We start from the raw sequence: 27,962 nt of genomic DNA on the forward strand, positions 1-27,962 counted from the left end.
ACCAAAACAAACATTAACTGCAGTGCAATTTTGACAGGGTAACTAAAATATTGAGGTAACTTTTTGAAAATTATCATAAATGACAGATCCAAAATATCTAATATATATATATTTATATATATACTACACTATACTATACTATACTATACTATACAATACAATACTATACTACACTATACTTCTTTATTTCACATTAAGTGCTTTTAGCTCTGGCTGGTACGTCATAGCAGGCACTAAAACCAGATATATTATATTATATATATAACTATAAATATATATAAAATACATATAAATACAGAATAGAGGAGTATAATAATTGTAATATACTATTAATATCAATAGTAAAATCAATTATAATAATATACATACAATAAATAATATAATATAATATAATATAATATAATATAATATAATATAATATAATAATAATATCAGACAATTAGTGCAAATGTTGTGGTGCAGTTTAGTCCTGTCTTCCACTGTTGAATGTTCCAAATTGTCGGAAGTTCCTCCTTTCACTTCTCCTCACTTCTTGGTCTCTTTTTGCCATATCCTCGTGTCTGCAGTGCTGCCCTCCAGTCGGTGAATGATTCAGTGGATGTCTCCTCACAGTACCAATTGCCAAAATACTGGAGATGGGATGGTGGTTTTCTCTCCTTGCTGCACTTCTTGCAAAGGATTACTTCGGTCTTCCGGACATATTTTCTTGACTTCATGCCCATCTGCTCCCTTTCCTGCTTTTTCTTCCTGTAGTACTCAGTGGTGTACGGTACAGAAGGCTGTGCTGCTGATGGCATAGGTTGTCCAGGTGGTGCTACAATGTACATTATAGGTTGGAAGGAAACCGGAGTAGGAAGAATAGCTGGGAGTGGTCTAGATGGCTGCCCTGCCATGAGTGAGGTCGGTGCAAGTTGTGGTGGCAGTATCATCTGAGGTATTGGTGGCCCAGATCTGATTTTGGCTGTCCCAGCTGTATTCGGAGGCAAGTTAAAAAAATGAGGGTTGGCATTACTCCCACGCTGCAGATTTTGTTCTTTCTGTAATGCTGGTGGAAGCCTATCTGGTGCTGTCATTGGGGCATCTGGTGCATGGAGTCCCTGAGTCAAAATGCCCCTCTCATTCGTTTTTGTACGTCTGCTGTACCTAGAAATGACAAATGGTACCATAGATCAGTTTGATAAGAAACTGTTGTATATGATTAATTAAATAAATGGGTGTTAAATAGGGGTGTAATGATTCACTCGATTTCTCTATGCATTGATTACAAATCCTAACGGAGCAAAACATAAGTGTCTAAACTCACCACTGTGTAAGTGTAGCTGCATTGACCTCAGGTAACTGGAGGGTGGTCTGCTGCATCACTTCTGCGTTGCTCAAGATGCACTCTCTGATGTGCTTGTAGGCACGTGCAATCAAGTTAAATCTTGAGATTTTAACTCCTTCTTTACGCACAGGGTTGGGATAGAGAGCGCACAGTTTCACAAAAACTGCCTCGACAATTCTGTTGCAGTCAGGCCACTGTGCAGGACTGTTTGCTCCAACAAAGCATCTGAAAATGTGGAGAGAGAATTCAAACTGGTTGCTATGTAGTCATACTATTCAAGGAACAGCCAGACCAGGAAAATATGATGCAAAAGATCTTACCTCCTTGTACTTTCTACCCCTGGTGCCACAATTTTTTTGGTTGCCCTAAACCGGCCTGTCTTCAAGGAAGATTTGTGGCGTGGAGAGTACACAGTCTTTTCTTTGTCGTAGTCTGATAGTCCTTGCCACAAACTAATAATTTGTGCAGATTCTTCTCTTGTCAAGGCAAGACTGTGTTCCCTGAGTTCAACCAATGTTTCTGCTAAGTTCTGGACTGCACCAAAACCTTCGATGTTGTCAGGTCCAACCGAATCCTACAAAAAAATAAAGAAAGTGGCTGTTGAAAATTCAGTTTTGCCATCACAGGAATAAATTACATTTTAAAAATATGCTCAAATAGTTGCACTTTTAAAATAACTTTTTTATTTTTACTGTATTTTTGAGTAATTAAATGCAGGCTTCTTTCAAAAACATAAACATATTTTGACCACCAGCGCATATATATATATACACACACAGAAACTTTATATACATGGAATTTATAAATGAATAAATGAATGAATGAATGCATAAATAAATTAATAAACAGAGACAATAGGTAATAAGAATAGAATATAATAATTAGAATAAGGCCTTTCCATTGCCATTAAAGTGAAATAACTGAACATAAACATAGAAGTCTGATACATTTTTTTTATTTTAGACAAAAAACGTCAGACGGACTTGGAGGCTTTTGCATCTTAAGTCTTCAACTATACCTTTGTTTAAACAACCCAGTACATAAAATGTATGAAAAGTCTGAATTCTTACGTCAGGAAAAGCAGATGGCATTGCACAGGAAGACACCTCACTGGACAGGTTTCTGTGTGTCCATGGTAGAGGCGGCGCAGACTGTGTGGCAGGTGGAGTTGGCAAAGGACCAAAAGAAGGTGAGGTGACTGCATAAGGTGTAGAGGGCAACATGTGTGGATCCTCTGAGGGTGTTGTGGATGGTGTAGAGCAGTGGTTCTCAACTCCAGTCCTCGTGACCCACTGCTCTGCACATTTTGTATGTCTCTCTTATCTGACACACTCAGTTCAGTTCATGGAGTCTCTCCTAATGAGCTGATGATCTGGTTCAGGTGTGTTAAATAAGGGAGACATACAAAATGTGCAGAGCAGTGGGTCACGAGGACTGGAGTTGAGAACCACTGGTGTAGAGGGCAACGTGCGTGGATCGTCTGAGGGTGGTGTGGATGGTGTAGAGGGCAACGTGTGTGGATCTTCTGATGGGACTGCACATGATGTAGAGGGTAACACACAAGGAGGCTCTTCTTCATCCAAGGCAGAGAGAGTCAAATCATCAAAGTCCACAGGTTCCACATAGCCCTCATCTTCTACAATACACACATCAGCAGTCTCCAATTCCTGAATTGCAGACTTGTAGACCTGGGGAACCTCGCCAGTCTGCTGGAATAGATACTCTACTCCAAGCAGTTCACCTAAAACACGACAAGAGGGGGGAAAAAGTTCCTACACATTTTCCATTCCAAAATTCCATAATTTTACAAAAATTGATATGATAACTGCGTCGAGCTGAAACTACCAAAAAACACTTGACAGACAACTGTAATGAACGTACCAGTATATTGTTGTGGACTAACATAAGGCACTATCTTCTGTCCAAGAACATCTTCTCCCAGCATATTAGCAGCATGACGAAGGAGACCACTGTATGAATGGTGCTTCTGCACGCCCTGAGAGGTTGCAGCATCTGCTCTGTCCTCATTCCACCGGGCTAATCCATCCAACAGGTAGGCTTGGAAAAATGTATCACTGGCCAACGTCCCTAAAATTTAAAGGAAAGAACACTTAAATATGACGTTACTTACAACCATAATACATTTACTTTAAAAGACTTACAGGACAGTTACTTTACCTGGTATGAACCGGTTTAGATGCAGGTGGAAAGATTCCAATGAAGTAGAACCTCTGGCACACCTAAATGTTGGCAGAGTGTGCCCTCCCTTTTTCAGGGTTCCTGTCTGCACATAGAGCTGTACACCAGGGGGATCTTGAATGCAGGCCACGTGTTTCCTCTGAGACTTCAATATCTCAGCCATTCGAGCTGAATTGATCAGAGGCACACCCAAAGTGTCACGTCCCCTCTCCCCTTCAAAGGACTGGATCAGCTGGGTGATGAGATCCACAGTCTCCCTTGTGCCACGTGTGGTTCTTTTGCAGTGAAGGGCCAGTTCACTCTTGCTGAGGCGCCGCAAAACATCAGCATCTGAAGGTCGCATGAGCTGTGCTTCCAACTCTGCACGCTTTGCCGCTATAAGCCTGTCCATGTCCTCCTGGTCCCAGGAGAAAATACAGCGGCTGAGGTGAGCCATGAAAGTTGCATACAGCTGATGTGAATCTGTTGTGCACCCCACAGAAATCCGTCTCATGAAATGCCAGATGTCGAGTCAGATTTCCATGTCCTTCCATTCCGCAAACATCTTTTTGAGGTGAGTACCCCCACAGCAGTCTCTGTCGACATACAGCAGTACAGGCGGAGGTGCTGCAGCATCCCTGTACCTTTTAATGATGCCAGCAACCATCTGTGCCAATCCAAAGCCTTCACTTGCTGTAAGAACAGACATGATGACCTGACCATGTTCATTTCCAACATTTGTGACCCAGGTGGCTGTTCCAGCACTGTGACCAGCAAGCTTGCGTGCAACCTTCTTGGTGGAATCCATTTTTAGCACACGTCCAAACAGTGATGTTATACTTGCTTTGACCTCATCCAGTCTTTGAAGGACATCCTGAGCATACACCTGCATCAGCCACCGGTGCTTGGGTACAGGGAGCATAGCAGGTGGGTGTTCGAAAGACACAGGCATAACAAGACCTGCGGTGATCCCTTTGTGGAAACTCTGGCAATCTGTCAGAAACTGGACAACCTTCTGCAGCCAGATCTCAGAGTGCTGCTCCTCAAGCTTCTTCTGCACTTGACTGCTGCTGTTTCCCAAACCTCTCTGACGCAGAAGGCGGACCACTGCCATGTCACATGCCAACTTTAAGGTAAGAATGCAGGGAAAATGAAGCCTATGACCGATGTCGAGCTGTGATATGATGTCAAAGCTCCAACTGATGACTTTTCTTTTGCATTTCCTACAAGACAGGTACTCAGATGCCATAAAGTAGGATGTTTTAACATCGACTACCTGTCGGATTTTCTGGTGCAGTCCTGCTGATGTGAGCTCCTCATTAACACAGTCTGAATGTGGACATGTGAGTCGAACTCTCCACAGCTTTCTTGGCATCCAAAGAAAGAAGGGGTGACCAAAGTAGCGCTCTGTCCCTGGTACTCCAGTAACTGCAAAGTGCTGTTGTGGCGGGTACCACCACATCCTGTCCACTCTGGCGTAGTCCATTTCAGGTTGGTTGTGGGATGAAAACTTAAACAAAGCCTTTGATATCCACAGCTGATCAGCAGGTGGCAATGTGTGAGTCCAGCCCACTGGGAGGCACATTTGTTTACCTTTGCAAAATGAACAGGAAAAAAAAACCCATAAACTTTTAATACATGACCTTACAAAATAAAACAAAATATCTTTTAGATTTTCGGGTACTTACTGGACACTTGTGATTCCAGCAAGTCTGCCTGTTCAACCAGCTCATGGTCACCCTGCTCAGATGATGCAAATGAGGCCACACTTGTACATTCTACAGGCACTGGCACAGTTGGTTGAGATCTCTTTGTAGATCTTCCAATTAAAGCTGAAGAATACAGATACAACAAATTACACATATTACACAATTTTGCTGCACTTTACTATTTACTGATAATCACTGTAATTTAGAATATAAATACATTTATATTAATAGAAACAGTTATTTTAAATTGTAAAATTAATATTTCACAGTTATACTGTTTTCACTGTATTTTTAAACCAAATAAATGCAAGCTTGCAGAACATAAGTGACGTCTTTGGAAAAACATTAAAATCTTTCATAAAACTATGCGAATTGTAATGCACTTTACTCTATACTAAACACTGTATACACAGACAGATTGCGGAAAAACAACATATTTCTAAAGACTCCTTACCTGGTTGGGCTACAGGTGATCGTAACATTTTTTTTACGGCTTTGTCAAGGCTTTGTGAATTTTGTGATCTGCCAATCAGAAGGGAGCGGATAGATGAAACAGATGGTATGGACTGTGGGGCACTTGAAGACTTCTGCAGGGAGTCTGCGGATGAGGACTGTGGGGTACTTGAAGACTTCTGCCGGGAGCCTGTGGAATCCATATTTTCAGCCTTAATACGGATGGCTTCACGACCCTCTGGGAAAAGCCCAATGTAGTGATTGTTTTTTGAGTCTTTCACTTCCAGTGATTCCCTCTTCATGCTTGCCACCAGATACCCAGCATATCCCAGAGCATTTTCAGCAACCCACTTAAAGGTTTGCCCTTTGAAGACCCCAAACTGCATTGTATGTTGGCCAAGAACGAGTGACATGTACATGTTTGTGCACAAATAATACACTGTATATATAGTATGTATGCACAATTGATGAACTTTACACCGTTATCGAACTGACATGAGCTGTTTATTGACACTAATGTCCTGTTACAGCTGTTTTACAGCAGAATATGAATGTGTTTCTATTGTTAAGCTTTGAAACAACATGTATTGTATAAAGAAATATAGAAATAAAGGTGACTTGACTCCTATGCATATTCAGTATTCTGTACATTTCTAAAATAGACAGAAATGCAAAGGTGCTAATTTGATTTGTTTTTCAATACATTGATGTTTGATTTCTAACTGAATAAATAAGTGTTTTCGCACATGATAATGGAGTGTGGGTAATCAGTAAATGAGTGAGACATTTAAATTGCAGTGATTACCAAATGAAGTACCAGTTTTGAATGATGTATCTACAGTAATTCATTTTTTTATATATATTTTTTATTTTAGTTTTAGTTACTGTTGTAAAGTGCAGTTGGTCTGAAGATTAGGTGAATGGTTTTACTAAGTGGGCTTCAAGTAACACTTTTAGTGGTTAAAAAACTAATGACTGAAAAACCAAAATCACCTTACACCTCTCACCAACACTGTAAAATACGAATAATAGCGAAGTACTGTATTAACTGTAACAAATACCACCAAAAAACAACAAATACACAACAAACAAACACATTTAGGGCGAAAAAACAATGAATGGCCTGTGTATAATGAAATATAAATGTACACTTACCTCAGTTTCTACGGCGTCGACAAATGTGCCGGTAATAAACAACTGCAACGTTATATTTACAAGAAATAAAAACAATAACAGCAGCTGCAACAGGCGATTATCGTTAATACAGCTGTAGTGTGCCGGTCAAAAATAGCTAATAGTTCATAGCTAATAGCTAAAGGGTAAAATGTTAATGTTAGAGTAGCGATGATACAGTCTTATTATAACACCCGCCGAGAACCTGATTGGTCAATATCTAGGCATGAGTCATTCACTGATTGGCCAACGCATCACTGTGGGCCTTAGCGACGGTCATACACTTGATTGGCCAGTGACGTATCACCAGCTTTTTTTCTCATTGGTCAATTCTTCGAAGAATTCTCGAAGCGCTGCGAACAGCGATTGGCTCATTTTTGGTTGTCACTACCAGAAATAAGGCCATCTGACAAGCTGCTGTGAGCGCCACAGAGCCCACGTGATTGCCTGTCCGGGACACGTGGCGGTTTTTCATCTGGCCATCTGCACATCCAACACTGTAATGCTGTACACTCTGCGGGCAGAAAAGACAGGTCCTCGAGCCTCTGCACAGTTGAAACCCAATTCAAAGTTCTGAGGCCCTCTGTCCAAGAACGGTCCCAGAGAGCGAAGCCAACGGAGTAGAGGCACCGCTGGGATTCGAACCCAGGATCTCCTGTTTACAAGACAGGCGCTTTGACCAGCTAAGCCACGGCGCCTTGCTGCCGAGATGTATTAGCTTGGGACACTATCCTTCAACAACAGCTCAGGGATGGTCTGCAAATGGAAGCAAGACCTCGGTTTCACCTTTTGTGGTCAGTTCTCAGAAAAGCAAGCGACTGCAAGGGTTCACAGCCTTGCGACACACACGGATATCGTCAAAGGCACCGCTGGGATTCGAACCCAGGATCTCTTGTTTACTAGACAGGCGCTTTAACCAACTAAGCCACTGCGCCTACCTCCGCTCCCTGCTGCCAGAAGGGCGACCCAGAGGATCAAAACATCGAGAAAAGATGCTAATCGTGGACCAGGCGCTGGTTAGCATAAAATAGTTTGTTGACAACTGCGTGGGGGGTGGCCAGCTAGCCTCTGTGTTTGTTGGCCAGCTGTGTTCAGCAGGACTCCCAGAACCCCCGTCACACATGTTTATGGAGCTCCATTCACAAGGGCTGCAAAGACCATCTAAGCTACGGGAAGAGAAAGGAAGTCTGGCACTTCTCTGTGGTGACGGCCGGTCCTTGTGTGCAAGAGCCAAGAGGTTTCCGTAAGCAATTGTGGTAGTAAACCAAAGAGACATTTTGAAGCCCTTTGACTACATTGACATTATTGAAATGAACACGTTGAGAACAAGAGGCCTCAAAAGCTTTCTGTTACCTGAGGGCAACACTGTGCAGTACGGGGTTGACAAGACGGCAAAAGTCACGACTCTGGTGGGACTCGAACCCACAAGCTTTGAATGGCCTCATTTTGCAATCTAGAAGTCAAATGCGCTATCCATTGCGCCACAGAGCCCACGTGATTGTCTGGCCGGGACACGTGGCGGTTTTTCATCTGGCCATCTGCACATCCAACACTGTAATGCTGTACACTCTGCGGGCAGAAAAGACAGGTCCTCGAGCCTCTGCACAGTTGAAACCCGATTCAAAGTTCTGAGGCCCTCTATCCAAGAACGGTCCCACAGAGCAAAGCCAACGGAGTAGAGGCACCGCTGGGATTCGAACCCAGGATCTCCTGTTTACAAGACAGGCGCTTTGACCAGCTAAGCCACGGCGCCTTGCTGCCGAGATGTATTAGCTTGGGACACTATCCTTCAACAACAGCTCAGGGATGGTGTGCAAATGGAAGCAACTGCAAAGGAAGACCTCGGTTTCACCTTTTGTGGTCAGTTCTCAGAAAAGCAAGCGACTGCAAGGGTTCACAGCCTTGAGACACACACACACACACACACACACACACGGATCGTCAAAGGCACCGCTGGGATTCGAACCCAGGATCTCCTGATTACTAGACAGGCGCTTTAACCAACTAAGCCACGGCACCTACCTCCGCTCCCTGCTGCCAGAAGGGCGACCCAGAGGATCAAAACATAGAGAAAAGATGCTAATCGTGGACCAGGCGCTGGTTAGCATAAAATAGTTTGTTGACAACTGCGTGGGGGGTGGCCAGCTAGCCTCTGTGTTTGTTGGCCAGCTGTGTTCAGCAGGACTCCCAGAACCCCCGTCACACATGTTTATGGAGCTCCATTCACAAGGGCTGCAAAGACCATCTAAGCTACGGGAAGAGAAAGGAAGTCTGGCACTTCTCTGTGGTGACGGCCGGTCCTTGTGTGCAAGAGCCAAGAGGTTTCCGTAAGCAATTGTGGTAGTAAACCAAAGAGACATTTTGAAGCCCTTTGACTACATTGACATTATTGAAATGAACACGTTGAGAACAAGAGGCCTCAAAAGCTTTCTGTTACCTGAGGGCAACACTGTGCAGTACGGGGTTGACAAGACGGCAAAAGTCACGACTCTGGTGGGACTCGAACCCAAAACCTTTGAATGGCCTCATTTTGCAATCAAGAAGTCCAATGCGCTATCCATTGCGCCACAGAGCCCACGTGATTGCCTGGCCGGGACACGTGGCGGTTTTTCATCTGGCCATCTGCACATCCAACACTGTAATGCTGTACACTCTGCGGGCAGAAAAGACAGGTCCTCGAGCCTCTGCACAGTTGAAACCCGATTCAAAGTTCTGAGGCCCTCTGTCCAAGAACGGTCCCAGAGAGCGAAGCCAACGGAGTAGAGGCACCGCTGGGATTCGAACCCAGGATCTCCTGTTTACAAGACAGGCGCTTTGACCAGCTAAGCCACGGCGCCTTGCTGCCGAGACGTATTAGCTTGGGACACTATCCTTCAACAACAGCTCAGGGATGGTCTGCAAATGGAAGCAAGACCTCGGTTTCACCTTTTGTGGTCAGTTCTCAGAAAAGCAAGCGACTGCAAGGGTTCACAGCCTTGCGACACACACACACACACGGATATCGTCAAAGGCACCGCTGGGATTCGAACCCAGGATCTCCTGTTTACTAGACAGGCGCTTTAACCAACTAAGCCACGGCGCCTACCTCCGCTCCCTGCTGCCAGAAGGGCGACCCAGAGGATCAAAACATCGAGAAAAGATGCTAATCGTGGGCCAGGCGCTGGTTAGCATAAAATAGTTTGTTGACAACTGCGTGGGGGGTGGCCAGCTAGCCTCTGTGTTTGTTGGCCAGCTGTGTTCAGCAGGACTCCCAGAACCCCCGTCACACATGTTTATGGAGCTCCATTCACAAGGGCTGCAAAGACCATCTAAGCTACGGGAAGAGAAAGGAAGTCTGGCACTTCTCTGTGGTGACGGCCGGTCCTTGTGTGCAAGAGCCAAGAGGTTTCCGTAAGCAATTGTGGTAGTAAACCAAAGAGACATTTTGAAGCCCTTTGACTACATTGACATTATTGAAATGAACACGTTGAGAACAAGAGGCCTCAAAAGCTTTCTGTTACCTGAGGGCAACACTGTGCAGTACGGGGTTGACAAGACGGCAAAAGTCACGACTCTGGTGGGACTCGAACCCACAACCTTTGAATGGCCTCATTTTGCAATCTAGAAGTTCTCTTCATTCTTCATTACATTTATATAGCGCTTTTCTCTGCACTCAAAGCGCTTTACATAGAAGGGGGAATCTCCTCAACCACCACCAATGTGCAGCATCCACTTGGATGATGCGACGGCAGCCATATTGCGCCAGAACGCCCACCACACACCAGCTTACTGGTGGAGAGGAGACAGTGATGAAGCCAATCAGTGTATGGGGATGATTAGGAGGCCATGATGGACAGAGGCCACTGGGCAAATTTGGCCAGGATGCCGGGGTTACACCCCTACTCTTTCGAAAGACATCCTGGGATTTTTAATGACCACAGAGAGTCAGGACCTCGGTTTAACGTCTCATCCGAAGGACGGAGATGCGAAGGACGCATCCGAAGGACGGAGAAGTCCAATGCGCTATCCATTGCGCCACAGAGCCCACATGATTGCCTGTCTGGGACACGTGGCGGTTTTTCATCTGGCCATCTGCACATCCAACACTGTAATGCTGTACACTCTGCGGGCAGAAAAGACAGGTCCTCGAGCCTCTGCACAGTTGAAACCCGATTCAAAGTTCTGAGGCCCTCTGTCCAAGAACGGTCCCAGAGAGCAAAGCCAACGGAGTAGAGGCACCGCTGGGATTCGGACCTAGGATCTCCTGTTTACAAGACAGGTGCTTTGACCAGCTAAGCCACGGCGCCTTGCTGCCGAGACGTCTTAGCTTGGGACACTATCCTTCAACAACAGCTCAGGGATGGTGTGCAAATGGAAGCAACTGCAAAGGAAGACCTCGGTTTCACCTTTTGTGGTCAGTTCTCAGAAAAGCAAGCGACTGCAAGGGTTCATAGCCTTGCGACACACACACAGATATCGTCAAAGGCACCGCTGGGATTCGAACCCAGGATCTCCTGTTTACAAGACAGGCGATTTGACCAGCTAAGCCACGGCGCCTTGCTGCTGAGATGTATTAGCTTGGGACAGTATCCTTCAACAACAGCTCAGGGATGGTCTGCAAATGGAAGCAACTGCAAAGGAAGACCTCGGTTTCACCGTTTGTGGTCAGTTCTCAGAAAAGCAAGCGTTCACAGCCTTGCGACACACACATGGATATCGTCAAAGGCACCGCTGCGATTCGAACCCAGGATCCCCTGTTTACTAGACAGGCGCTTTAACCAACTAAGCCACGGCGCCTACCTCCGCTCCCTGCTGCCAGAAGGGCGACCCAGAGGATCAAAACATAGAGAAAAGATGCAAATCGTGGACCAGGCGCTGGATGGCATAAAATAGTTTGTTGACAACTGCGTGGGGGGTGGCCAGCTAGCCTCTGTGTTTGTTGGCCAGCTGTGTTCAGCAGGGGCCCGTTCTTCGTACGTTGCTTATTACATCCGAGATCAAATGACACATCCAAGATGATATCATCGTGCGAATCATGATCTGGCTAACTCGGTTCTTCGAACACACTTGCCGGATATGATTAGTATCGCTGGATTGAGTTATCTGAGATAATTGCACGTTCATGCGCTGGTTTAAAGGGGATATGTATCGATAGTAGAAACATTGATCAGCAACGCTGCTATTGGCTGCTCAGCGTGGCCAAAGAGCGCGCTCAGTTTTTCTCCTCAGCAGAGCAAGAACTAATAGTCGAAGTTTATTCGGAATTTGAATGTTTAATCAAAACGAAAAAGTCCTCAAAGTCTGCAAAAGCCAGGAGACGAAACGTCTTTTTCGTAAGGGTGAGTCTGGTTTCTCCCAAGGTTTTTTTCTCCATTTCTCCATTCACCTGATGGAGTTTTGGTTCCTTGCCACTGTCACCTTTGGCTTTTGGCTTGCTTAGTTGGGGACACTTAATATTCAACAATATTATTGACCTGCCTGCATTGACACCATTATATGAGAACTGGGGCCCGTTCTTCGTACGTTGCTTAAAACATCCGAGATCAAATGAGACATCCAAGATGATATCATTGTGCTAATCATGATCTGGCTAACTCGGTTCTTCGAACACACTTGCCGGATATGATTAGTATAGCTGGTTTGAGTCATCTGAGATAATTGCGCGTTCATGCGCTGGTTAAAAGGGGATATGTATCGATAGTAGAAACATTGATCAGCAACGCTGCTATTGGCTGCTCAGCGTGGGCGTGGCCAAAGAGCGCGCTCAGTTTTTCTCCTTAGCAGAGCAAGAACTAATAGTCAAAGTTTATTCGGAATTTTAATGTTTAATTAAAACACCAGGGAACACCTCAAAGTCTGCAAAAGCCAGGAGAGAGGGCTGGCAAAAAGTAGCAGACAATTTAAATCCGTTAGAAGTGGCCATGTTAGATGTTTTTATCACTTATTAGCCTATATTTTTGTATTTTAATAATTGCATAATTTGTTGCATGAGGCATATGTCTAATATCTCTTGTTGCAGGCACTTGACCACTGGCTTTTCTTTACAAAGAACAACTGAAATAAAACTCAAGGAACTAAGCATATTTGTATTTTATTAAACATTTAATGAAAAGTGTGTTTTTTTGGCAATGTTGTGTAATATGGCACATGCAACAATGTCACAGGCCCTGTCAGGTGTGCAACCCCTCAGACTTTTCAGACACTGAAATCTTCCCTTTAGCCAAGGTTCATTTCATTGTGTGCCCTTGTCCTGGCAAGAGCTGCATTGTAACTGGTTTGGGTCAATGGGGTCATAAAACACCTGTCTGCAGGCAGGAACATGTCATAATCACCTATGAAAAAATGCAGTTCTGTTAGGATCAGCATAAGTGTATGTAATACAGTGAGCTTGATATTTAATTGTGGAACTTTCCTTACCACTTTCAAATAATGTGCATAAATGTGAATCTCTGAAAATGCTTAAGTCATGCACAGACCCTGGCCATTTTGCTTTCACATTTGTGATATGGAAGATTTTAGTCAATTGCCTTCTTTTTTTTTTTATATATATAATATTACTAATCTGGAATATTAAGAATCACAATAGTAACTGGGCTGCACATTTACATTGTGAACCCTCTTTCTGTTCACTCCCCTTATTGAGGCCTTGATGGCAGTCTATAGCCTATAAGGATTGCTAATGTGACGTCATCATGACATATTCCCAGTGGTGAACGCAAAGCATTTTGGGAATCCGCGGCACAAACATAAGGCGCCAAACTTCATTGCATGGAGGGAAGAACGCAGTGTTCAAGATGCCTGCATTTTGTAGGATTATATTCTGTTTTTCACGCTAATTTTTCATTATTTTCATGCCAGAACACTTGCCTGCTATGCCAGCCTGGCCAAACATACCCATAATTCTTTGCGTTCTGAAGAGGTTGCCGCCCATTTGGTCACATGTCTTAGCGATCTCTATAGTCTACCAATCACGTTAGTGAAGCCTGAGTGACATATACTGTAATCGGCATGGACCATGGTCATGATTGCATGATCTTCATAAAAAATTATGATAGCCTAAAAAAAAAAAAAAAAAAAAAATGCTTTAAAAAAAATGCTTTACAACATTGGGTCTTAAGTGGCTTGGAAATTCCACAAAAAAAACAACCTAAAACTGTTTCTTAAACCTAAAAGCGCCAGGTAAACTCCGAATGACACGACAGACAGCACTTTCCATCAAGTTCTTCGCATCTCCAATAGTGTAAAGGAAAGCCACTCGCAAATAATCTTAGGGCAATGCAAACAGTTTGTGCTGTAGCCTAGTTAAAGCCCGACTCCGACAAGTCGAAAATAAATGTGCGTTTCCAACAAATTAATAATGTAAACGACAATCTCTATAAAAAAAATATATAGCCTATCTCAGAAAGAAAGTGCACTATCGCGCTGCGCTGGACTTCCCGTATCAACTCCGCTTATGAAGCCGCAGTCTAATCCTGATAACATGAAATAAGCCTGCTCCCGAGCAGGTTTAAGATTGCGCACCTGTTGCTATGACAGCAAGTCCAGGATGAGCGTCGAAGAACCAACCAATCCAAGATCATGCCAAATCCCCAACAATCAAATCCAGCTAAGTGAGTTAGCGACGTACGAAGAACGGGCCCCTGAACTGAGCTGGACGACAACATCCCTGTTTTCTCCAGAGCAGCTGTATAGATAAATTAACTAAATAAATAGGTCCGATTGATTAACATGTCGGCATGAAACAGTATCTTCTGACAGCATCTGAGGGGTAGTTTGTAAATTAAAATGGTCTGCTTCTTTTGAGGTCCTTAGTTTCTGATTTGTTGTTCATCTCAACTTCTTTGTAATTGCAAAAAGAGAATACTGTTATGATTAGCACTGTTTTGTGATTGTGTCACATTACATTGAGATACTTTAGAATACTGAAATGAATTGCATTTTTATCACAATTGTATCAAGGTTAAGCAGTTACAGGAGTCTCACATTAATAATTATAAAAATAACAAGTTTCAGAAAGCAAGGCAAGTACCTCGGTAGCATAGTGGGAACAATCCTCTGGATAAAACATTTGCTTATAATTCATGAGTTCACACTTACATGTAATTAAGTGGAGTAAAGGTTATGCGTATTTGGCGTGCTGTCCGGAGGGAGGGCTCCGAGTTAAAAAAAATTGCCCGAACCCAGAGATAGCAATACATCCCTAAAGGATATTTTGAAAACTTGGTGACCGCTATTTTTACATTTAAAGCAGTTAGCTATTACTATTTTTATATTCTATATCATGGCAATGTAATATATAACAATCCATTGTTTTTGATGAAAATCAACCCAAAAATGCCAATAAATGAAATACTTAAAAAAAAAAAAAAGTTCACAAAGAAAAGGATTTATTTATATGTTTACAACATTTATGGAACTTTTATGGAAGTTGCTTTGCAACCATAAACAACATACAGTTGCACCAGATTTACACTGGTAAATCATCAACATTCAAGTGGGTAATTTATTAGCCTATACTTTTTTGAAGTGCATTGTAATTAATTATCAAAAATATTTTGGTTTGCTGTCAGAAAAAAATAGATGTTACCACAAACTACTCATCAAAACAAATCATCATCAGGTACTCATGTAAACATCTGTACATTCAATTTTCAGAACACATTCTGGTGTTTATCTTGGGAAGCAGGAACAGGAGGTCAGCTTGCCCTTTGGGCTGCATGCCAAACCATTCCCTAACCCACACACAAACATACACACACTGTTGAAATCTCTCTATGTCCTGTGCACTTCAGACATCCATGAAAATGATCCAAGTGCCTCTCTTCCCAATGCTCAAATCAGCTATGAAGGCAGGTGGTTTTAGCTCTCAAATGATTTACCCCTTCATTCTCAGCCTTTCACTCCCTCACTTGCTATTGTTGCTCCTTTAAGGGGGTTGACTCTTATACTTTAAATGGTCTCATGCTTCCTTCACTCTTCAGGATTAAGGCTACAACGATGTCGGAATTCTTGTCCATACTCATGAACCCACTTATTGGCAACTGGAAAAGAAAAGACAGTGAATGCCTTTATATTGGTGGGTTCCTCACAGAAAGCTTATGGCTTTAAAGGGGTCATGAACTGGATTATTTTCTTATTTTATAATGTGTCATGGGGTGCCCTTATAATGTTAGTATGTTTTTACATAAAAAATTGTCATGATTTAGAAATAAAAGGCATTTTTCCTACCCTGATTTTAGCCTCTGATTTGTTCGAAGGGGCGTGTCTGCTATGAGACTTCAGTGTAAACGCCCACTGCTGTGATTGGCTGACATGTTTGCATATGAAATAGCTAGCATTACATGTGGAAATCTCTCGAATACTTTTATACGTTTTACTATTACAGATATCGAGATTAACGAATCGTGAGAAGTTTTTAATGTATTTCCATGATCACATGAAAGGTTGCAGTGATGAGCATTGAGCAGCAGTCTGTTGATCGCGTGAATGAAAAGATCTTATCATTGCAACGCATTTTCTGCACTCTCACAAATGCTTTCACCAAATAACAATGCAAAGACGATGTAAATACAGTAAGAGCTTCGTTGTGCAGTGTAACAGCGTCATTGATTTCATAACGAGTTTTGGCAAGTGTCCACATATACTCGCGTTGTGTGATTGACAGTTTGAGCGATTGGAAAGGTGTCGTTCTGATAGCTTTTCTGTATAAAAATCAGTTTAAATAAGATTATTTTCATCCTACTAAGATAAACGATATGAAGTTGATCTTTTAGTCACTGGCTTGATTTACTGATGCATAAACATTATTTTGAGAGAAAGATTATCTTTCTGAACTTGATTAGCCTACACATCAGAAATCACAGATCAGGCATTGGAATAAACAAGGTTATGGTGCGTTCAAGTCATCTCGTAAGATCGTATTATGAGTTGAACACACATGAACGCCACCACAATGTCGTAAATATGAGTGGGAAGTTCGGGATTTTCTTTAAAGGGGTGGTTGGTTATGATTTCACTTTTTTAACTTTAGTTAGTGTGTAATGTTGATGTTTGAGTATAAACAACATCTGCCAAGTCAGGATGCTCAAAGTTCAAAGCAAAGGGAGATATTTTCTTTTTAAAAAATTGCTTTTTAATGACTACAACAAACGGCTGGTATGGACTACACCACATTCCTCCCGGGTCAGTGACATCACTAACCCTAAAATTTACATAAACCCCACCCCCGGAACACGATTTATAGATTGTCAAGACAGAATATATCCACATCAGCTACATACATTTAAACTGTAATGTTTTTACATTCTACATTGTAGCTCCGCCCCCGTGCTGGGAGCAGCTGCTCATTTGCATTTAAAGGGACAGACACAAAAACGGTGCATTTTTGCTCACCCTTAAAAAGTGACAATTTTAACATGCTATATAAAAATATCTGTGGGGTATTTTGAGCTAAAACTTCACATACACACTCTCAGAGACTTATTTTACATCTTGTGAAAAGAGCATTATACCACCCCTTTAAGCCCCAATCTTACTAGTTGGGGGCTTGTCAGTGAGAGTTTAAGAACCTTGCTGTATTTATGTGTAATTAATTAAAAGAATGTAAGCTTTTAATGTAATGCCATCTTACTCTGATGAAAGTGACTTGAATGCACCTGCCGTTGTAAACACAACTTCCCACCTCTTAAGTTCCCAGGAGGACTTGAATGCAACATTACTTACATGTTTGTGGCGTTACTGGTGGCAGATCCATATCATATAAGTCTGTTTGCAAAGCCTGCATCGAAACTACAACTGAATTACCAAATGGTTTTGAGTAGTATTTGGGTTGGTTTTGAGTAGTAATTGGGCTGGGTATGAGAAGTAATTGGGCTGGTTTATGATCCACAGTGAAAATGCACCGAATACAAACAAATAATGCACTGCTGAGACATTCACATTGTTGAAAAAAACAAACACTATCCTAGCATTAGGATCATTTGGAAAGTAATGGTATTGATCCTGTGTCGATCTTTTCCCGTTCTCATGTCACTATTCACTAATGCTCCAGTGGGCGGAGCCAAAGATGCAGTGATGTAGACGTAGGGGTTGGTTCTTCTGCAAAGGCGGGCTTTCGCTGCCCGTGGATGTCACAAGTCTCCGCTTTTGAGATCCTGTCGTTTTATAGCCATGGTTTCAATAAAAGCAATTTTTGGAATAACAAAGAAGTTTCCAGTTTTGAAACTTACAGGGTATTTTTTATAGAATAACAAACTCAACTGTCAAAAGATCAAGGAAAATTTAATTATCAGTTCATGACCCCTTTAAAAGCCTTGAAATATAGCACACGTAAGGACATCTTTTATGTTTTTTTAACGTGAGTAAATAAGTAAATAACCCAAAAAACTCAATTAACCATTCCCAATTCATTGTTGTTCTTATCTACTGTTGGAGCATTCCTGTAGATCAAACAGTAGTGTGTGGTGCCAGCAAGTCATTGGTTCAATTACCAGGGAATGAATTAATCAAATGTATACCTTGAATGTATTCTAAATTGCTTTGGATATGATTGTCTGTCAAATTAATGTTCTTTCCCTATGTTGGTAAACAAGACACCATGTGATACAACAATCATACCCCATTTATCGCCAACAATGACAGGGCAGCCAGCATGAAGAGTGTCACCATTTCCTTGACCATTTCTTTTAAGATTCCACCAGAAGAGAGCCCCGTTCTAGAAAGCAAACATAAAAAAGTTCAAATGTTTTGAAAAATACACTCCTTACAGAGCATAAAGAAAACTCCTAATAGTTACATTATGTTTATTTAGTCTAAAACCTTCTTTGATTGTGTACACAACAGCCAAAGTCCTGGATTATGAACCTTGATTAATGTATATTCCTTTTTTTCTTTTGTGAGAGGTTGTGCAAAGATGACATCCCCTTATTGGGTGGTGAAAAGCTGAGTGCCTTGAGGTGAAAGTGCAAATTTCTAGATAGCTATCTCTCAGGTTTCACCAACAGTTCATTTTTTGAAACAACACTGACTCCCAAACCCAAAGCTTTTCTTGTAACAGGATATCCAACGAAATGTCTGACCTCAATAGAAAACAATCTGTTATTACAGAATTGTAGGGCATATCATTCTGAAAAGCTGTGCAGAGTGAAGTCTGGTTGTCTTCTGTCTTTAGTGAATCTGTGAGAATGATATATGGAATTATGTACCTCCACTACAGGAACACTGAAGTTAGCATAAATGAAGGCTGTGAATCCTCCTGCTTCCACAGAGCTCAGCTAAAAAAAGAAAAACTCATGATGTTGTAAAGTGGTTTACTCAAATCGTATTCAATTCATTTTGGTTACTGCTAAATGCTTCCAAAACGCATTTATTTACTTTCTCACTCAACTACATTGGCAAGATATTATCTTTTAATTAAGAAAGAAAGCAAGCAAGAGCTGAACCACTTATTGACTTACATATATCATTAATGTAGCCACTCGATTTCCAGTTTTTAGCCTATACAATGGACTCGAGTCAGACTGCCAAAAAAAAAATGTATATATATATATATATATTTTAAACATTCTCCTGCTGTAAAAAGTCACAGTATACACAATGGGTATGCATCATGGCTGATAATGTATATACAAGATACATTATAAGTAGGAAATCTCTGTATTGGAAAACATGTATTTATTATATATCAGAATTTTTGTAAACGTGTTTCCTTAAATGTGTGTGAATGCTTGGGAAATTTTTGAATGAAAGCAAATTGTTACTCACTGTGGCATGGTCAAAATGAGGTTCATAGTGTCCTCCAATGCCATAATTTACCACTTGGAGATATTCAGCATAAGGAGGCTGCACATTCAACCCAGTGACCATAGTGATGCGTCGATCTACCTTGCCCACAACCTCATGGACCGACTCTTTAAGCCATGCACTGAAAGATCATTGACAAAAATTCTAATGCGAGAGCCACTTCACACAGAAAGAAAAAAAGGGGATATTATTGGAAATTGGACTAATTATTACTAGTATTATTTACCATTGAGATATGTTGGTTTTGAATGTTGTAGGAGTACACTAGCATAAAGATGAGCTGATATAACTTTGATTTCATTGGGACAAAAAATCACTTGTACCTCTTGCTGATGCGATATTCTGCAGTGGCCTGATTTAATCCTGATGCCACCACTGATCTTCTAAGCTGAAGGAAAACATGAACATTCACATTTAAATATTTTGGATAAATTTTAGTCACTGTGAAGAATAAAGTACACATTTGAAGGGAGAAACAGTAAGAGAACTAGAAAAAGTATAAATATATAAGATAAGAATTTTTTTTTTGCAGTTTATTTTATGTGGGAATTCCAGGAAGAAACAACATTACTTAACTACTGGCAGGGACAAAGAAAGAAAGAAAGAAAAAAAAGCAATGACGGAAACACGTGATTTAATGCTCAGTCTTCCCCTACAAAAACACTCTGGGTGGAATAACTGACGAGCTGAAAGCACAGTTGATTCCGACCGCATGACTTATTCACATAATGTGCTCTTCATCTTCTTTCCAGCTCAGTTCGAAGCTGGCTTAAGTTGTATGGTTAAATATGTCTGGAAAAGGAGAGAAGTGTCTCTCCGTGTTGAGCCAGTCAGTAACTGGCATGCTGTCAGCAACTGGATGTGACTGATTTTACTGGTGACTGAGACAAATTATATTAAAAATGAAAGCAGAACAACCTCAGCTGAGAACTGGCAACAAATGAGAGCTGAAGTCTCTGCCAATCTTTTTCCCTCAATCCAAAAATGATCCAAGTAACATAAAGGACTCAACCAATTCTCAAAAAAAAAAAAAAAATTCACTCACTCTTGCATGTGCATCATATCAAAGGCAGCATGGGTCATTAATTCATTTACAATGAATTACTTTCACATGGTCCTAGATTTACTTATTGCATACCCAATTCTGTATCTTTCCATATTAAGGCTTAATGCAAACAGTACACTCACCCCTGGCATTGCATAATCTCTGATGCTTTTAGCTTCAGGTCGGGTGACAAAACCATGGAAGAGCACAACATAAGGGTGCAGGCTGATTAGCTCTCTTTTAATTGGTTGCAGAAGTAAACCAGGGTTGCCATTGGTGAAATAGTCACAGAACAACCTGGGGTTCTCAAAATGTTTTGGCTGTAAAAAGAAAGTGTGTTATTAATTCTAAGGCTCTGAAACAAATATTCTTAACAGGCTTCAAATAATTATTAATAAGTTATGACTAGCAACAATAATGAGTTAAACTGATAAACATAAACACAGGCATTTCAATTAAATTAACATAACTAATTAACTCAACCATCAATCAAGTGATGTCATTATGAATGCAATAAAACTAACTTTACTGTGTTAAAAGGACATTTATCTATGGCAGTGGTTCCCAAACTGGGGTACGTGTACCCCTGGGGGTACGTGAGGTGACAGAGGAGGTACACAAACAAAATGCTGAGTTTTGCCATTCATTCAATTCTGCCCCACTTTAAAACTACAGGCAACAGGCAAAATGCTGCCTCTATTGTAAAAACAGCAAAAAGGTAGTGCCGTAAAAGTCAAATACATCACATCAAATCAAATTAAATCATCGTTTGCAGTCAAATCTGTCTGCATCCACACAAGCACTGTGCATATGATAGGTTGCGTGCACACTATGCTGCCTTAGCAAATCATGCTACATTACTGCCGTTCTCAATAATGTACCTTTGTAAAAGTGGGGTTTTAGCACTTTTAGCATAGAGATCGATTTAAGACTCAAACTATCTTCGATACAAAAACATACCCTTTGTGAGTTATTGTTTTTAATGTTGATAATGTATTTTGCGAGCAAGAAAGCAATTTTTCCCAAATGTCCACACGGCTGCAAATGTGACATTTATTTTATACAACAGTACAACAGTTCAGTTGTTTTTTAAATACTGATTCCATTTCATTTAAATTATTGATTTAGTTTGTTGCTTTATTTATTATATTAATAATAAAATTAATGAAATTGTAGGGATTTTACATAAAACATGTCATACTGTACATTTAATTGGGTTAGATCAAATTTGCCTTTATATAAGTTTTACAAAAAAACACCTAAAAAATCAATTTAAAAAAAATTTCACTTGTCTGTGCTGACAGCCTTGTGGGCAAGGGTGCTGACATGTAGCGCTGTTGTGCTTTGGGTGACCTGAGTTCGAGTCCCAGCTTGTGGACCTTTCCTGATCTTGTCCTGCACTTCCTGTCTAGCTTCTGTCCTATCCTAATAAAATACCCCCCCCCCAAAAAAAAAAATATATATATATATTGTCACTTAATGTAAAGGATGTTAGATGCCTCAGGGCTACTCTAAAACGTTTTGGAACTACTGATCTAGGCAATGTGTCTTTATTTTTTTTATAAAACACTGCATAACATTAGGTAAATATAAATTTAAATTGTTTTGAAAGGCAAAATGTTTAATTTCTATGCCATTAATGGCACCACTTGTCTTTTATTTTGTAATTCTCTTAGTCATGGTTTCCTGGGCTGCGTTCCAGTCCACTTTTAGACACGCACTTGCGAACTTTCCTAAGCACTTCCCCTCGGGGGAATCCTTGCCGCCATTTTGAAGTGCGTTCCACTTCGTGAAGTGGACGAGGGAAGTTTATATGGACAGACCCTCGCTCCCTCGGTCAAAATCTACTCGGTCTACTTCATATGTACACTTCAGGCACCTATATGTCCCACAATGCAGTACGACTGTGACGTCCCCACAGATCTCATCTAATCACCACCACAACAAACAACTCTATTATATATTAATTCAAATTTTTTTATTTAAAACAACTCAAACACACCTAAAAACATTTGGATGCTGCATTAAACAAATTCTTAAAGGGAAAAATAAATAAATAAATCAACTCCATAGCTGATTCCAAGTGATCAAGGGCTTAGGACGTTCCAATTCAGCCCATTGCAGTTTCCGCCAGTAGTGGGCACTCGTGCAACGTAAGCAATGACGTAAATCCGAGTGAACGAGAAGGAGGAAAGTTAGCGAGTGAAGGGCATGACAATTTTGGACTGGAACGCAGCACTGGTTTATTATGTGATTCCCTTATCCCGTCATGTGATCTTATCATGAACTTCCCCTGTTCATGTGTCATGTTGTCATTGGTTCATTGTTCATAGCTTTCAGGTATGCATTGTTAAATCATTAGTCTGTGTATAAATAGCCCTCATTTTTCCATTGTCTCTTGTTGAGTATAGTAAGTGTAACTGCTGTTGGTGAGTTCTGTTTAAGTTTAAGAAGTCAAGTCTTTGTTTAGTTGGTATTTTGTTCATGTTCGGATGTCTACACTTGCCTCCAGTGGGTCTGTTATATGACGGGATAAGGGAATCACGTGATAAACCAGGAAACCATGACTATGAGAATTACAAAATAAAAGACAAGGAAACAAGAACAAGAACAAAACCCAATGTGACAACAACATTATAGCATATTATATTCACAAACATCACATATTTAAACACAATTCAGAGACTGCCCTGCCTTCCATTGGTATGACAGACAAGTACCACATTGACACCATTGGTCCAATGTGTTATTGTCCAGCTGAAGTAGGTAGCCAAAACAAACAGATTGAAGCTTCATTTGGTGTGACTAGTTGCGCAGAAATTACACACTTAAGATTTAAAGCAGGTCATTGTTTGATCTCCTTCAGGATCCAAAACTGAAATAATTAACTTTGGTACATTGCTGTGTAATTTTCTTCAGGCAGCTTCATGAGGAATTCTACCAAGATCCACACAAGATTTGCCATAGCTCTTCTTTTGACTTTGGTTGCTTTTTGCTTTTAAATAGTCCAATAATGGATGCCATATTATAATAATGGAAGCTTACTCCATTTAGAAACTGTAATCATCAATTGAAATTAATTATGAGTTGCAATGTGTGAATACTTTTCCTTTTCTAACTTATGTGCTAACATGTTATGTTTGTGATGCTTATAATACTATAGACAATAGATTCCAAACAATAGATTGGAATAAAAAGATATAGCCTCTGATGAACACTACACTGTCTCGATTACAAGTTGTGTAGCATAGTGTGGAATGATACCTGAGATCCTTTTGTTTGGCAGAGCTTCTCATAGACATTCCTGGTTCTCAGATAAGTGGTGTCAGCCCTTTTCAAAGCCAAGCTTTGGTTAGTAACAGGCGGACTTTCATCAAGGAGCTTCTCATACTTCTCCACATTGAAACGTACCCTTCTGTTCATAGGATCTTGAAGACAAGATTGAAATTTCATTGTGATGAAATATGATCATTTTTCCATATAGATTGAATTTAAAGTAATTCTTATTTATGAATTAAAAATAAATTGATCTGTTTTGGACAAGTTTTCTCTCACTGTCTCATTTATCGGCAGGTAGTAGACTGCAGAGGTTTACCATGAAGCAATAGTTCCCGAGAGAGACTGAGGGCATAGGATATGTTTCCAGTCTAAAAAAAAAAAAAAAAAAGGTATTTCATATAGTTAGTATCTATATAGTGTATATATATATATATATATATAATGACTGAAGTATAGTATATGAAATATATAGATATTATATAGACACACACATATACTGCATATATATATTATACCTATATATATATATATATATTTGTGTGTGTGTGTACAACATGATCAGGTATTAGTAAGTCTATTACATACATTATGTATAACATAATTAAGTATTACCTATGTCTAATTCTATTCATCTTATGTTCTATTAGTATAGTTCTATTCAGTATAGTATATGAAATATATAGATATTATATAGACACACACACATATACTGCATATATATATTATACCTATATATATATATATATATATATATATTTGTGTGTGTGTGTGTGTACAACATGATCAAGTATTAGTAAGTCTATTACATACATTATGTATAACATAATTAAGTATTACCTATGTCTAATTCTATTCATCTTATGTTCTATTAGTATAGTTCTATTCAGTATAGTATATGAAATATATAGATATTATATAGACACACACACATATACTGCATATATATATTATACCTATATATATATATACCTATATATATATATATATTTGTGTGTGTGTGTGTGTACAACATGATCAAGTATTAGTAAGTCTATTACATACATTATGTATAACATAATTAAGTATTACCTATGTCTAATTCTATTCAGCTTATGTTCTATTAATCAATCCCCTATTGATATCCCCTAATCAATTAAAACTAATTAGTAGATATGTGAAAAAACACATTTCAAAACTACTATTCGCATAAAGAGCTGGATAATACAGAACCACCAAAGATAAGACAAAGAAAGACTAAATAAAATATGTTTCAAACTAAGAAAACACCTTTGTGATTTGAGGGGAGTTTTAATGAATATTTTGAATCAGACTGAATATTTTGAATATTCAGAATCAAAATTCGTTTTATATTTACCATTTTAATTTCAGTTAAAATTTTAGTAATTTTCTGGTGCGCTTTTGTCATTTTTAGTAGTTTTTAAAATTTGTCTACATAGTTTTTATTATTATTTTTATTTCTATTTTAGTTATTTTAGTACATCAAGTTAAAGTTTACGTTTTCTGCATTTTTGTTGTATTTTATTTCAAGTAACACATTATTTTTTTTGTGATTTTAGTGTTTAGTTACCCTGTCGCTATGTCAACATTTTTCTTAAAATTCTAAAAAATGTCCCGTATCGGATTAGATCAGATCACACAAGATGGATCTTAATACCAGGTAAAAATGTAATTCATATTTATTTTGTAAGAGGTATCATACCTTGAAATGAGAGAAAGCTAAATGGTCAAGGGCATCTTCAAGTGTGCCTTCATTTTCTGGACTCCATTCTGTTCCTCGAAAGAGATGAACTGCCTCCTCAAACCACTGCACAGAATGGTAGTAATCTTCCAAATCATAGGCCACCTACGAACATAAAGCTCTCACAGATGTAACATAACACAAATACGACATGAGAGGAAAAAAAGCAAAAAAGATGATGACATCCCACATGTCTGACACTTGGGCTCAGAACACTTCTTACACAACAGTTAAAAAAAGGATTTCAGTCAAAAACCATTTAGTCACTAGTTATTTAATGTGTTCCTTTCGAAATGTTAAAAGAAGTTGGCAATCTTTGGCAACATAGCACGTTTCACTTGGTAGTTGTATGGATGTTGGTAAAGAGAACAGATGGTGCTTATTACAAGACAAACTAGCTTTTCTTTATGCACAAAGAAAGAAGAGTATAAACCATTTGGTAGTTGTTATTCACCACAAAGGAAGCACCAGTTACTAAACAAATTGAGAAATATGGAATCTACATAAGGAAGTGTGCTCAAGCAGGAACACATTCTGAACAAATTTTTTCCAGAGGCTTTCCCAGAGATTCACAATACATTCCAAACATTGATAGAATGGGCAGTTGACTCCTCTAAGAGGTAAGCATGTGACAAATAAGGAATTATTAGCTTTAAAGCCACACTATGTTTTGCAGACGTATTTTAAAGCAGACTGAAAATAATAGATTTAAGCATAATTTTTTGTTTTACCTTTCCAATAAGGAAACAATCATCCCCAGAGAGTGTATCAGACAAAGGGGGTTTGTAAATGTCAACAGCATTTCCATTTGTGATTTGCTGGAAGTGACCTTGCACAAGTCCCTCCACTCGTAGATCATACACATCCTGAAGTCTCATCAGCCCCTGTGCTGCCCCCTGAAGATCCTCCAGCTTGGGTAAGCTGACCTCCATCTTCCTGTAGCCCTCCCTAAGAGCTTAAGGAAAGTGAAAGGGTTAGAGTTAAGTGGGACAAGCAAGCCAAAAGTAAAAAAAAATTAATAAAATTAAGCTTTAGATCAAGGCTTTCCTTAAATGTGTGAAGGTCAGCATATTACCTTTGATATTTTCTTCGGCTTCATTTGTATAGACAACATTCATCCATTCAGACTTAAGTCTTTTGACCAGTTTGAATGCAACAATTGGATTAGCTATGGTAGCTGATGGCTCATTGTACATGCCACTGTGTAATGATGTGACTCTTGAAAAGAAGCTAAAAAAGAATGGTTAATATTTCATTCAAAGGTTAAACATTAACATCATATTTTGTTCAAAAATCAATCCAATTTAATAAAAAAAAAAAAAAATCAGTTTTAATGTTGGTGTGATTGCTATGCCAAAAAAAAAAAAAAAAAAAAAAAAACCTTGATACAGAAATGTATTTTACAACTTTTGTCGTTTTAATTTTTATAGGCATTAGAAAAACAAAATGCCAATATAGATCTGAAAGACTAATAGGCTATGCCATACAAAATGTTATGTGCCACAGTGACCACAGTTTCAGACAAAAGTTCGTAAGTTAGGTGACCATCTTGTTTTGGCTATTTAGATCGCTTAATAAACTAGGCTGCTTACTTTAATACATTCATAAATGATAAAATATGCTAGTTTACTCTTACCTTTTAATATCGTCAATTCTTTGTGTTTCCAGTTCTATGTATATTCTTAAATGATCGATTAGTTGTTTTTCTGCGAAAACAGCTTGATTCACGCTCATCATCGAAGTAAACATTTCACCGAATGATATATTTGGTACGCATAAAAATATAAAGAGGCTAAAGTATGAAGACATCTTATAAGGGAGATTATAAGAAGTTTAAGTGGTCTTATAGTAACGCGCTGACTGTGTTATTCCACAGCTTTTAATTCCTCATCATAGCTCACCATGTTCTCACGCAGGAGATGGAAAAACCGCACACAGCCCATGCACGATGAGCTAAGCATCATCATATTGTGTGTGTGTGTGTGAGAGAGAGAGAGAGAGAGAGAGAGAGAGAGAGAGAGAGAGAGAGAGAGAGAGAGAGAGAGAGAGAGAGAGAGAGAGAGAGAGAGAGAGAGAGAATTTAACAAACTTTTATTACAAATACATTTCACAGTACATTTAAATTACAATATGCATAAATATTAAGAGCAACCCCAACTCACAATAAATGTGCAAAAACCAAATCACCTTCAAATACAGAGCACAAAGCCACACTGCAAAACCAAATACCTTCAAAAGTGATAAGGTCGTCCATATGCTTGTAATAAGCAAAATCAATCAATA

At 39.8% G+C, this 27,962-nt stretch overlaps 3 protein-coding genes across 3 annotated transcripts in view; 1 reads left to right on the forward strand and 2 right to left on the reverse strand.

Annotated features, from left to right (window-relative positions):
- Positions 1 to 448: 448 nt before the first annotated feature.
- LOC311297334 (uncharacterized protein) lies at positions 449 to 5,402 on the reverse strand. Its single transcript, XM_084419583.1, has 8 exons — positions 5,191 to 5,402; positions 3,503 to 5,095; positions 3,206 to 3,412; positions 2,754 to 3,065; positions 2,395 to 2,621; positions 1,645 to 1,898; positions 1,304 to 1,549; positions 449 to 1,143 (listed from the first exon to the last, which is right to left on the reverse strand). Exons 2-8 carry the CDS (start codon positions 4,014 to 4,016, stop codon positions 516 to 518), a joined length of 2,388 nt encoding a protein of 795 aa, XP_084275709.1. The 5' UTR covers positions 4,017 to 5,095; positions 5,191 to 5,402; the 3' UTR covers positions 449 to 515.
- Positions 5,403 to 15,186: 9,784 nt separating this feature from the next.
- On the reverse strand, positions 15,187 to 27,659 carry p4ha3 (prolyl 4-hydroxylase, alpha polypeptide III). Its single transcript, XM_084419473.1, has 13 exons — positions 27,316 to 27,659; positions 26,755 to 26,909; positions 26,411 to 26,634; positions 25,641 to 25,784; positions 24,258 to 24,309; positions 23,927 to 24,090; positions 20,806 to 20,982; positions 19,941 to 20,005; positions 19,579 to 19,738; positions 19,272 to 19,334; positions 19,020 to 19,088; positions 18,433 to 18,529; positions 15,187 to 15,857 (listed from the first exon to the last, which is right to left on the reverse strand). The coding sequence occupies exons 1-13, from the start codon at positions 27,486 to 27,488 to the stop codon at positions 15,787 to 15,789; spliced, it is 1,614 nt and encodes a 537-aa protein (XP_084275599.1). The 5' UTR covers positions 27,489 to 27,659; the 3' UTR covers positions 15,187 to 15,786.
- The window catches only part of mrm3a (mitochondrial rRNA methyltransferase 3a), a 526,058-nt gene continuing 520,915 nt past the window's right edge, over positions 22,820 to 27,962 (forward strand). Inside the window, exon 1 of the mRNA XM_084419474.1 lies at positions 22,820 to 22,903. The gene's annotated coding sequence lies outside the window, so the exon portion shown is untranslated. The remainder of the gene's footprint in view (positions 22,904 to 27,962) is intronic.

The sequence above is a fragment of the Rutilus rutilus genome (genome assembly GCF_951802725.1).
Source record: "Rutilus rutilus genome assembly, chromosome: 9".
Lineage (NCBI taxonomy): Eukaryota > Metazoa > Chordata > Actinopteri > Cypriniformes > Leuciscidae > Rutilus > Rutilus rutilus.